The 13,364-nt window shown below is 50.8% G+C and overlaps 1 protein-coding gene across 1 annotated transcript in view; it reads left to right on the top strand.

The window, feature by feature from the left end:
- The window catches only part of LOC147110602 (protein shisa-9-like), a 188,489-nt gene that overhangs the window by 106,356 nt on the left and 68,769 nt on the right, over positions 1-13,364 (top strand). The window contains exon 3 of the mRNA XM_086002243.1: positions 11,144-11,299. Coding sequence (XP_085858369.1) covers positions 11,144-11,299 — 156 coding nt within the window. The remainder of the gene's footprint in view (positions 1-11,143; positions 11,300-13,364) is intronic.

Raw genomic sequence — 13,364 nt, 5'->3', positions numbered from 1 at the left:
TTAAAAATGAGTCCGGCGGGGTGAAGTGTATTTAAAAGTTCGTGTATTGGAGTCTCTCCGGAGGTCTTGTCTGCCGCTGTGATCGACGTGGCGACGGCAGGGGTGGTGGAGCTTCCGGCGTCGCGTCCCGTGTAGGCTGGGGCCCTGGAGTGTAGTCCTCGTGGGTGATGGTCCAAGGCGAGCCGGCTGCTGGGGTTGGATATCGGGTCGTGGGGGGGGGTGGTAATGGGTAGTGGGTTACAGCGGTCCCCGAGGGTGCGAGGTCTCGTATGGAGACTGTGTCCTCCCGCCCGTCCGGGTACGCAATGTAAGCGTACTGGGGGTTGGCGTGGAGGAGGTCGACCCTCTCGACCAGGGGGTCCATTTTATTGGCCCTCACGTGTCTTCTCAGTAGTACCGGCCCTGGGGACGTCAGCCATGGCGGTAACGATGTCCCCGATGTGGACTTCCTTGGGAAGACAAACATTTTCTCGTGAGGGGTGGCATTGGTGGCAGTGCAGAGAAGTGACCGAATCGAGTGGAGCGCATCGGGGAGCACCTCCTGCCAGCGGGAGGTCGGAAGGCCCCTAGACTTTAAGGCTAGTAGGGCGGCCTTCCAAACAGTTGCATTCTCTCTTTCCACCTGTCCGTTCCCCCGGGGGTTGTAACTGGTGGTCCTGCTTGTGGCTATACCCCTAGCGAGCAGGTACTGGCGGAGTTCGTCGCTCATAAACGATGAGCCCCGGTCGCTATGGATATAGCTGGGGAAACCGAACAGGGTGAAGAGGCTGTTCAGAGATTTAATGACCGTGGCACTGGTCATGTCCGGGCAGGGGATAGCAAACGGGAACCGGGAGTACTCGTCAATGATGTTGAGGAAGTACACATTGCGGTCGGAGGAGGGGAGAGGCCCTTTGAAATCGACGCTCAGGCGTTCGAAAGGGCGAGTGGCTTTTATCAGGTGGGCTCTGTCTGGTCTATAAAAGTGCGGTTTGCACTCAGCGCAGACTTGGCAGTTCTTGGTCATGGTCCTGACCTCCTCGATGGAGTAAGGCAGGTTGCGGGCCTTGATGAAGTGGAAGAACCTGGTGACCCCCGGGTGGCAGAGGTCATTGTGGAGGGCCCTCAGCCTATCGATCTGCGCGCTGGCGCAGGTGCCACGCGATAGGGCATCTGGGGGTTCATTGAGCTTCCCAGGCCGGTACAAGATCTCGTAATTGTAGGTGGAAAGTTCGATTCTCCACCTCAAGATCTTGTCATTTTTGATTTTGCCCCTCTGCTTGTTGTTGAACATAAAAGCAACTGAACGCTGGTCAGTGAGCAGGGTAAATCGTTTTCCGGCCAGGTAGTGCCTCCAATGACGCACAGCCTCCACGATAGCCTGGGCCTCCTTCTCGACCGCGGAGTGTCTGGTCTCCGGGCCCTGGAGGGTTCGTGAGAAGAATGCCACAGGTCTCCCCGCCTGATTAAGGGTGGCGGCCAGAGCGAAGTCAGACGCATCGCTTTCCACCTGGAAGGGAATGGATTCGTCCACTGCGTGCATGGTGGCTTTGGCAATGTCTTCCTTGATACGGTGGAAGGCTAAGCGGGCCTCTGCCGTCACGGGAAAAGAGGTGGACTTGATCAGCGGACGGGCTTTGTCTGCATAGTAGGGGACCCACTGAGCGTAGTAGGAAAAAAACCCTAGGCACCTCTTCAGAGCTTTTAGGCAGTGGGGCAGTGGGAGTTCCATAAGGGGACGCATCCGGTCCGGGTCGGGACCGATGATCCCGTGTTCTACAACACAGCCAAGGATGGCGAGGCGGTCTGTGCGGAATATGCACTTCTCCTTGTTATATGTCAGGTTCAGGAGTTGGGCGGTGTGGAGGAATTTCTCGAGGTTTGCGTCATGGTCCTGCAAGTCATGGCCGCAGATGGTCACATTATCTAGGTAAGGGAAAGTGGCCTGCAGCTCGTTTTGATCGACCATCCGGTCCATCTCCCTTTGGAAGACGGAGACCCCGTTGGTAACGCCGAAGGGAACCCTAAGGAAGTGATAGAGGCGGCCGTTTGCCTCAAAAGCAGTATACTGGCGGTCTTCAGGGCTGATGGGGAGCTGGTGGTACGCTGATTTCAGGTCAATGGTCGAAAAGACGCGGTACTGCGCGATCTGGTTGACCATGTCAGCTATGCGGGGGAGTGGGTAGGCGTCCAGCAGGGTGTAGCGGTTTATTGTTTGGCTGTAGTCGATGACCAGGCGTTGTTTCTCGCCGGTCTTAACGACCACAACCTGGGCTCACCAGGGGCTGGTGCTGCCCTCAATAATCCCCTCCTTCAGGAGCCGTTCCACTTCGGTTTTGATGAAAACCCTGTCCCCGGCACTGTATCGCCTGCTCTTTGTGGCGATGGGCTTACAGTCGGGGGTGAGGTTAGCAAACAGTGGGGGGGGTGGGACTCTGAGTGTGGAGAGGTTGCATCTGGTGCGCGGCGGGCAATTTGGAGGCTGCTGGCTGCGGACTGTGAGTGGGGGGAGGGGGCCACCGTATGCCATCGTAACGCTTTTGAGGTGGCACTGGAAATCCAACCCCAGTAGAACGGCAGCGCAGAGGTCGGGCAGGACCAGGAGTTTAAAATTATTGAACACAGTCCCGTCTACTACTAGTGTCACCACGCAGTAGCCGCCAATGTCCGCTGACTGGGACTCGGAGGCCATAGAAATCCGCTGGTGCGCAGGCAGGACTGGGAGAGAGCAACGCCGCACCGTGTCGGGGTGGATGAAGCTCTCTGTGCTCCCGGAGTCAAAAAGGCAGTTTATTGCATGGCCGTTTACCTTAACGTCCATTTTGGACCGAGCTAGCTGGTGCGGTCTCGTTTGGTCCAGCGTCACAGAGGCCAGCGTAGGGGTCGGTGTGTCGCTGCGAGTATCAGATGGGGGGGGGTTGGCGGTCTGCTGCGTCCCGGCTGGTGTCCAAGATGGCGGCGTCCATGATTCCCATGTGGCTGGAGTCGTCCAAGATGGCTGCTGCTGCGGTGGTTCGCACATGGCTGGGGAGGCCCAAGATGGCGGCTCGCACGGCCCACACGCGGCGCTGCTGGCGTTCGGGGTGGCTTTGGCCTTGCAGACGCTGGCGTAGTGTCCCTTTTTCCCGCAGCCCGAGCAGGTCGCATTCTTCGCCGGGCAGCGCGCTCTGGGGTGTTTGGCCTGGCCACAGAAGTAGCATTTCTGGCCTTGGGATACTGCTGTCTGGCTTTGGGACACTGCTGCGGTAGTTGGGCCGTTGTTGGGCTGTGGCTGGGGTGGCACGGTGCTATGGGGCTGTCCTACCGTGTCCCAGGTTGTCGTTCCCCGCGGCATCCACGGTGCAGAGGAGTAGGCATCCATGCCCCGGAAGGCTGCGTCCAGCGTTAGTGCGATGTCGGAGGCTTTGTCGAGGGTGAGGTCACTCTGCTCCAGCAGTCGCTGTCGGGTGTAGTTGGACCTGTGGCCCGCTACGAAGGCATCCCGGATCAGTTCCTCCGTGTACTTAGTGGGCGTTACCGCCTTACACCCACAGGCCCGGCCAAGCACGGACAGTGCTTGGAGGTATTCCTCAGTCGATTCCCCAGGTTGTTGCTTGCGACTCCCCAGAAGGTGCCTAGCGTATACTTCGTTCACAGGGCGCGTGTACTGGGTCTTGAGGAGCTGGAGGGCGGCTGTGTACGAGGTCGCGTCCCGGATGACTGAGTACACTCGGTGGTTCACCTTGGAGAACAGGACAGACAGTTTGTCCGCATCCGTTTCGACCGCAGTGGAGGCAGTCAGGAATGTCTCGAAGCACGTGAGCCAGTGAGCAAACTTGGTGGAAGCGTCCGCTTCCCGACTGTCCAGGTCCAGGCATGCTGGTGTGAGGATCTTCTCCATTATAAAAAATTTAGTTAATAAAATTGATGCGCCATCAATTACTCAAAAGACTGAGGTTGAGCGAGTAACAATCAGGCTTTTATTAACTAAAGAATGAAGGTCTTGTCTCGAGTGGTCGACCCGTCCAGAATACTAAGGGACTGGGAGGTAGTCACTTATATACCTGGAATAGTGGGAGGAGTCAGCCGAGGCATGTCCAGACCTGTACCTAGTGGAATACACATACAGACACAGACAGGTATGACAGTGGTTTACCACAATAGTAATTTATCAATCCCAGGAACGACCTTAATTGTGAGACATTTTCAGGTGCTGGGGCTTTTATGACCGCTTCAATTTTTTCAGGTGACTTATGCAACCCTTCCTCGTTAATTATGTGGCCACAATATGATATTTGTTTCTGGAAAAATTCGCACTTGGGGCGATTTGCTCATAGGCCCCGTTCTTTCAGCCTAGTGAGCACCTGCTCCAAATTGGCAAGGTGCTCGTTGTCGTTTTCTCCTGTTACAAGGATGTCATCTAGGTAGCATTGAGTCCCCGGACTCCCTTGGAGGACTTGCTCCATAGCTCTTTGCCAGATAGCTGGAGCTGATGCTACTCCGAAAACCAGTCGATTGTACTGGTACAGGCCTTTGTGTGTATTTATCGTGAGATACTTTTTAGAGGCCTCTTCAACCTCCATCTGTAGATATGCTTGTGCCAAGTCAATTTTGGTGAAACATTTCCCTCCGGATAGTGAGGCGAAAATATCTTCTATCCTCGGAAGAGGATACTGTACCATGTGAAGGACCGGGTTTACAGTCACCTTGAAGTCCCCACAGATGCGAATTTTTCTCTGTTCTTCAGATTTATCATTATTCGACGTTTTCTTCATGACCGGGACGATGGGTGTTGCCCACTCACTCCAATCTACCTTGGATAATACGCCTGCCTTTTCCAAATTCTCCAGCTCTGCCTCGACTGCTGGACGAATTGCGTATGGCACCGGCCTTGCCTTAAAAAACTTGGGAATTGCCGCATCTTCCACTTTTATTGAGGCGGTGACGCCTTTCAAGTTTCCTAGTTCCTGTTGAAACACTTCCTTGGCGTTGGCCAAGATGTCTTTTAATCGTTCAGATATGACGTCATCATCATTTTTTTTCTTACTAGTCACCGTCAGTGCTTGAATGGAGTGCCAGTCTAAACGTATCTTCCTGATCCATTCACGTCCCAACAGCGGTGGACCACCATCTTGCAGAACGTATAAATACAACTTCTGTATTTCCTTGCCGTTGTATACAACAGGCACCCTTATTTTCCCTTTGGGGTATACTTTCTGCCCCGTATATGTTTTCAAGATAATGGATGTGTCTTTCAAAGGTATATGCGGAAATAGCCGCTCGTAATCCTGTCGACTTATGACGGTCAGAGCTGATCCTGTATCTAGCTCCATTTTAACTGGGGACCCCGCTATCGTGAGGGTAACCCAAATGGTCTGGTAATCTTCTTTGGCAATTACATTATGTAATTTGAGACAGCTTAGTCTCTTGTTTCCGGAGTCGCTATCGCTCTTCTGGTCTTCGGAGCTACTGTCCGTCATCATTTGTACCTTTCTGTACTTTTCCTTATTGATTTTTTTCCTGTCTGTGGATTTTTTTTTTCCAGATCGGCATACACGTGCAATGTGTCCAATCTTTCCGCATTGCCTGCATGCTTTGTCCTTGAACCAGCAGTCCCTCTGGTTATGGGTGGATCTGCCGCAGCGATAAGATCTCTCGAAACCCTGTGTCATTTCATGGGTGCCGAACTCCTGTGGCCTTTGCTGTATCTCTGCAGCTCCTCTTGTGGCTGCTTCGTATGATACAGCCACACTGAAAGCCTTGTCCAGTGTCAAATCTTTCTCAGAAAGTAGCCTTTTCTGTGTTCCTTCACTTAGGAGACTGCAGACGAATTTGTCTCGAAGAGAATCTGCCAGTCCTGCCCCGAATTGGCAGTGCTTTGACAGCTTCCTTAATTCGGTGAGGTAATCAGCGTTACTTTCATTCTTGTGCTGATTCCTCCTGAAGAATTTGAATTGTTCCGCTATCAACAGCGGTGTTGGGTTTAAGTGCTCCTGTAGGGTATCAACAATCTCCTTAAAATTCTTGTCGCTCGGTTTGGCTGGAGTGACTAAGTTTTGTAACAGCCCGTATGTCCTTGCGCCCATTAGATTTAGAAGTACTGATGCCTTTTTATCATTCTCTATTTCATTTGCTGTGCAATATACCTCCACTCTTTCCACATATGTGGTCCAATCCTCTATATCGCTATCGAAAGCAGTAATATTGCCAGTCTTAGGCATCCTGAAAAAAAAATGGCGCCTCCCGCGCTTTCCTTTCTTCCCCGCAGAAAAAAATGGCGCCTCCCGCGCTTTCCCGCCGCTGCCGCTGCTGACAACGCTGTTCTCCGCGGTTTTTATTTACACAGGTATTTTCAATAGGTGGAGACTCGTTCCCGCCGGACTCTCTGGGACTTTTCCCTCCCTCTGCTTGGTCCGAATGCCGACCTGCTTTGCAGCGCCGGCTGTCTCCCGAGTGCTCCACCCTCTGTCTCTGTTTGCCTCCGCCTTCGCTGCTCGGCACCGCTGCAGAGCCAGCCGATGGAGCCCCAGCCCGCCGCCCAGGAAGGATTATTGCAGTACCTGCCACCAGCTCGGCTAGCTGGTGAAACCACAGTTTTTTTTTTCTTTCTTGTCCTTTTCTTCGACTTCTGAGGACTTGTCTGAGGAATCGATCTCCTTGAGGTGCTGCCGAATTGCAGGTAAGTCCATTTCCAATTCGTCGCCACTGTTGTATCCGTGTGTTAATGGAGACACGGAATGCAGGAGTTGGTTTCACAGGTGTTTACTGAACAAAGTCTGGAGGAGAACTAACAGATACAAGACACTATACAGGCTTATATAGCCTGAGTGGCCATTACCGGCATTATAGTACACAGGGGGCTCTTAAAGGCACATACACCACAGGAACGTCTAGAACTAGGGGGCACAGTCTCAGGAGAAGGGGTTGGTCATTTAGGACTGAGATGAGGAGAAATTTCTTCACTCAAAGGGCTGTGAATCTTTGGAATTCTCCACCCCAGAGGGCTGTGGATGCTCAGCTGTTGAGTGTATTCAAGGCTGAAATTAACAGATTTTTGGACTCTAAGGAATGTGGGGATTGGGCGGGAAAGTGGAGTTGAGGTCGAAGATCAGCCATGATCTTATTGAATGGCGGACCAGGCTCGAGAGGCAATATGGCCTACTCCTGCTCCTATTTCCTATATTTATATAATCCCGCTCCAGGGCCAGATTAACACATGGGCCTACAGAGTCCCCAGCCAAAAATGAGGCCCTGTGATCTCCCCGGCATTGCTGCGAGCAACCCAGGAGTTGTTTGAGAGCTGAGAGGGTTTTTGGTCGCTGATTCTTCGAGGGTGCACAGCACTGAAACCAGCATGAGATTTATCTTCCTGGAAGTTCACCTGATTGTATAAACTCTGCAAGCTGGAAAACAGCGTGTAGTCTTTTGGAGCGAATTAATCTAATGGCCTTTTATTTTTTCATCTTGTTTGTACTTGGCTGCTGAGTTGGGCATCCCTCCTTTTATGCCACTATTTTTTTCCCTTGAAAAATGGCTGAATACCTCCAGCAGAATATTAAATGTACAAACACTGAGCTTCCCATTGCCCATGGAAAATAAAAGCCGCAGCTCAATTAACATTTTTATTTAGCCTTTACCACCTGCCCGAAACAAAGCCTGACCCTTTGCCTTTTGTCTTTGGAAAATTTTATTTTAATCACTTAACAAGGTTTAAATGTCAACACACAGGAGTTCTAGTTCACCTTGCTGCCTGGTTGTTGAGTGGAAAGACTCATTTTTCAACAGCCATACTCAGCGGATGTAAACTGCGAACGTCAACAAGCTCTTGACATCTCATTTCTCAAGATGTGCAAGAGAGGCGGATGGTTCAGAGAACCTCGTAGTTCCTTGTAGTAGAATGATTGGCAGGGCACACTGCATCCAGGTAAATCTCTTCATAGCTGCTTGTCCAAAGCTGGGGGGAAATAAACTCAATGTCACAAAAGTTTTTGTGAAAAAATAAAGTCTTCTTTACAGCTGTGTGGAAAGACAGCAGCGAGAGTCTAGTACTCCTCCACCAGTCCGTGTTGGAGAGGTTCTGCCAGTCAGAGCAGGCAGGTAGGCAGATTGCAGTCAATGGAAATGAATGGTGTGTAAAACAGGCAGATAATCAGCTGCTGCCTGTATTGCACTTGCCGGTTAAAGTGAAAATCCACCCCGTAGTGCTTTCTAGTAACTAATCTCTTCAGTAACTGTTACCTTCTGAAGTTTTCAAAATGCACATGCAAAATGTGTTTCTGTTTAATGTTGCAAGGTCAAATTAAACTAGTGTCTAAAACGTTAAGAAAGAAAGAGTTGCATTTATATAGCGCTTTTCACGACCACCGGACGTTTAAAAGCGCTTTACAGCCAATGAAGTACTTTTTGAAGTGTAGTCACTGTTAAATATCAATTCTTAGGGGGAGAAATTGAGTCGCGCCCCGGAAAAATTAGCGCCCCCGTGGCCGAAATTGAGTGGTAGCGCCCAAAGAGGGATGCGGGGCGCTACTGGAAGCTCCCCGCCTCCCTCTTGGGGCGCAGCAAGGGAATATCACGGCGCTACGTTGTGCTGCGGCATGTCACGTCGCGGTATTGCAGGCCCTCCTCCCCTTCTTAAAAGGGAGGGGCCTTGCGCAGCTGGGCCACCGGGGATCGGTGTGCTGGCAAAAGAGCCCGGCACTCGAGAAGTGCCGGGCTCACGGAGCACAGCCGGCACTCCGCGGGGGGGGGGGGGCGGGTCAGGAGGCCGGGGACGGGAGCGGGGGCAGGTGCTGGCAGATGGGCAGCAACAAAAATGGCTGCCCGGCACCTCGCCTTTAAATAGCGCCGCCCCAGCCGCAGGTAGGCCCCCCAGACCCCGTCATAGCGTCTGGTGGTAAGTCAGAGGGTGCTACCGAAGATCGCAGCCAGGGCGTGAGCGGGGTGCTGCTCACGGCGATGACATCATCGCCGGCGGCGCAGCGCCGCGGGGCACTAATGGTTAGCACCGCCACTAACCTCCTGCTGAATTTCGCGGGAGGTGTTGGCGGCGCTGCGCCCGGGCACTAGTTGCTTTGCGCCCCGTTAGCCCCTAAGAGGGTGCTAACGGGAGACGCAAAGCATCCGAATTTTTCCCCCTTAATATTATTGAGCAGAATAGGCGATTGCAGTCTTGTTAGTATCTATTTGGGTGAGGGAATGCTACTGTCGAATTTTTAGTGGTTTCTGTAACCTAAGTTTCACCGTGAAACTTGAATAGATGCTTGTGGCTATTTGAATTGTCGGCTGATTTATTCTAAACTTCAACCAGGGCACTGAGACTGTCCGAGATCAGGATAAATTTAGCTGCATTTTATCTTTGTAGTTGAAGCGAATAGCATAAGTGCATTTAAGGAGAAGCTCGATAAACACGTGAGGGAGAAAAGAATCGAAGGATGTGCTGATAGGGCTAGATGAAGAAGGGTGGGAGGAGGCTCAGGTGGAGCATGGACCTGTGGGCTGAATGCCTTGTCTCTGTGCTGTACATTGTTGTACATCCGTAAGACAAAGGTCCTCTACCAACCTGCCCCCGCCAGACAGTACTGCCCCCCGATTATCAAAATCCATGACAAGACCTTGGACAACGTGGACCACGTTCCATACCTCGGGAGCCTACTGTCAACAAGGGCAGACGTCGATGACGAAGTCCAACACCGCCTTCAGTGTGCCAGTGCAGCCTTCGGTCGCCTGAGGGAGAGAGTGTTTGAAGACCAGGACCTCAAACCCGGCACCAAGCTCATGGTCTAAAGAGCAGTAGTAATACCCGCCCTCCTGTATGCCTCAGACATGGACCATGTACAGCAGGCACCTCAAAGCACTGGAGAGGTACCACCAACGCTGTCTCCGCAAGATCCTGCAAATCCATTGGCAGGAGAGGCGCACCAACGTTAGTGTTCTCGCTCAGGCCAACATCCCCAACATCGAAGCTTTGACCACACTTGATCAGCTCCGATGGACGGGTCACATTGTCCGCATGCCCGATACGAGACTCCCAAAACAAGCGCTCTACTCGGAGCTCCGACACAGCAACAGAGCCCCAGGTGGGCAGAGGAAATGCTTCAAGGACACCCTCAAAGCCTCCTTGAAAAAGTGCAACATCCCCACCGACACCTGGGAATCCCTGGCCCAAGACCATACAAAGCGGAGGAGAAGCATCTGGGAAGGCGCCGAATACCTCGAGTCTCTTCGCCGGGAGCAAGCGGAAGCCAAGTGCAAACAGCGGAAGGAGCACACATCAACCCAAGCACCCCACCCTCCCGCCCCTTCAACCACCGTCTGCCCCACCTGTGACAGAGACTGTAGGTCCCGCATTGGACTCATCAGTCACCTGAGAACTCATTTTTAATGTGGAAGCAAGTCATCCTCGGTTCCGAGGGACTGCCTAAGAAGAAGACATTCGATGAAATTAAATTCCACACTGAATTTCAGAGAACAACATGAGGTGTCAGATAGATGAGTCCCCTTTAATGTACAGATCACAACAAATTGGTGAAGAGAGTAACAGCCCAAAAACTTCAATAAAATGCATACAACCTCATGCAGATGAGTCTGTTGGAACATCCGCTGTTGCTCTTGTGTTCAGACTTATGCATTATTCTGCTAAACCTACCTAGGGCTTGTATTGTTGGGTTTGTGCTGATCATCTTTTGTTCTTTATACAAGGAGAGTTACCCTCCCCCTTGCCATCCTCTGCAAACATACAAAATTGGAGCAGCATCTCTAATTTATCTGATGGATTTATTATCCATTGAAAATGCGCAACCCCCACAGAAACATATTGTACTGAGAATGTTTCATTGTATTTTATTCATGTTATTGCTGTATTGCACTGTGTATGATATTAGCATACCATATAAATGTTTTACCAGCTGGATTGAAATCACAATGGAAATATTGCTGGGGACTAAGGACAAGGTTCTTGCGAAACAATTTCATTTTACATTAACAGGGTTTATCTCCATTGGCCTTGTAGGTAGTATTAATAGTCCGAGATCATTGCATTGTGTGCTTTTTCATGTACAACCGTTTTGCTAATGAGCTTTATCTGTAAAATGAAAAGACAAGCACCTCTCATGTCTGTGGGTGGAGATTGTGATTAATGTTTTTTATTATTCACTATCTAAATGTTCTTCTCTTAAACATTTTGCAGACCAGACACAGATGAATAATGTGGGCACAACCTACCCTCTGATCCCTCAGATGGCCCAACCTCATTCCTATCCCACGCTGGGGCAAGGCTCACATTCGTTTGATCAGCAGGTCCCAGGCAAGGAGTTGAATAAATATGCCTCGCTAAAAGCAGTGGGTAAGTAAATGAGAGCAGTGTGAAGGACCTTATGGAAATGTACCTTACGTGCAACCTTCCATTTCCATGTGTCAGGTCAAAGCTTGTCTGGATTAATGGGCTTTCCAATGGATTTACTAACGATTGTGTCCAAATCTGCTCCACAATCCTCCCCCCTCATGATCTCCTCAAGACCCCTTCTTCCTAACTGTCTTCAATACTCCTGAGCGCTTGTGATAAGCCCCACTGCGGGTTATCCCCTATTAACATGGCATGGTTGGCTGGAGCAGACTCACTGCTTCCCGTGGGCAGGTCAGAGTTCACTGGGAAAGCTGAAGCCTCTGCAACCAAAATGCTTGCTCTCGAACTCACTACCTACTCGCAGCCTAAAAATTATCCCAAATAACTGGAATAATGAAACAAGTAGATAGCATCGACAAAAAAAATCATATGATCTTGGTGCTTCAATGATTTCCTGAGATGTTGTAACAACCGGGAAACATTCACACAGATTCATCCACTATTACCAAGTTCTCTGCTACATTTAATGATCTTTTGTAAAAACAGGATTTTTTTGTAATGTTTAGGAATTGTCTGTGAGATAGCCCTTCAAATGTGCTAATACTGTATTTGTCAGTTTATTGCAGATCAGATCCACCACTCTGCTTTTCTGGGCGTGGTGACATTACGGTGGATGGATTATATGAAGAAAAGGTGTCAACCTTGGCTCAGTGGTAGCATTCTTGCCTCTGAGTCAGAAGGTTCAAGCCCCACTTCAGAGACTTGAGCACATAATCTAGGCTGACACTCCAGTGCAGTAGTGAGAGGTGCTGTCTTTCGGATGAGACGTTAAACCGAGGCCACTTCCCATGACACTATTTTGAGGAAGAGCATGGGGAGTTCTCCATGGTGTCCTGGCTAATATTTATCCCTCAACCAACATCACTAAAAAAACATTATCTGGTCATTATCACATTGCTGTTAGTGGGACCTTGCTGTGCGCAAATTGGCTGCCCCATTTCCCTACATTACAACAGTGACTACACTCCAAAAGTACTTTGATGCCTATGAAGCACTTTGGAACATCTTCGGTTATTGAATGCGAGTAACTTTCCTTTGCTTTATATGTTTGCTTTTAGATTTACTCATTACAGCAGCTTTCCACAGAAATTTGGTTCAGAAAGAAACCTTGAAGCTGTTCTGGCAGACTGCTGCTGTAACTTTGGCAGGAGCTTGTTGCTATGGCTGCGAGCTTGGCTGAGGCCCAGCTACACCAGGCCCGAGGAGTCGAGCACTCCTTAAGTCAGGAGTTCCTTCAGTTGGGACCTAGCAGAGGGTCAGTGCAGGTACGCCTGGTTTTGTTGCCAGCGGGATAAATCTGAGGCCCATTTGGGGTCCAGGCTGGGAATCAGAGCCTGAAGCCCTGAAAGATGAAGGGCAAAATTTTTGTTATGCAATAGTCCCTCCCTGACATGAGGCTGCTGGGGGCAGCCTCTTCCTATACGGCGGGAGGTGTAGCCCAGCATCTTTCCCCCGCCACCCCCCACCCTCTCCCCAGCCCAGAAAGCAGACGCGTCCACAAACTACCAAAGTCCCGCTACTGGCAGTCCCTTCCTCTCCTCCGTGAACTTCACGGGGCAGCGACAGAGACCACGGGGGGACGGGGGAATGCTCCTCCTGGCTCCACAGCACTACTGTGGGTCGCTGCTCTGCAATGTTCTTTTCCTGCTTGGATCACAAGAAACACCTGCCCTTTAAGCTTCTGCAAGTCCTTAAGAACCTCCCAGGACCTATATGAGGGTCGCTGCCGGTGTCGCAGCCAGCCCAAATTGGCCACCTTTGAAACGGTGATGCTGCCTCTTAAGGCCGTTATGGTGTCTGCAGCTCCCCAAGAAATACGATGAAGCCCCAATCCCAATTTTGGATGAGCCTCGGGCCGCCGAATTATTTCAGGCCCAAAAACGGGTCTAAAATTTCCATGGCTAGATATTCTTGCAGAATCTTGTATGTCATAGAATCATACCACACAGAAGGAGGCCATTCATCCTATTGTGCCTGTGCCGGCTCTCTGAAAGAGCGATCCAAT

Source organism: Somniosus microcephalus, chromosome 11 (genome assembly GCF_052327205.1).
Source record: "Somniosus microcephalus isolate GS21.2 chromosome 11, FLI_Smic_1.0, whole genome shotgun sequence".
Taxonomy (NCBI): domain Eukaryota; kingdom Metazoa; phylum Chordata; class Chondrichthyes; order Squaliformes; family Somniosidae; genus Somniosus; species Somniosus microcephalus.
Note: the sequence above shows the minus strand (reverse complement) of the source record. Positions and strands in the feature narration are given on the sequence as shown.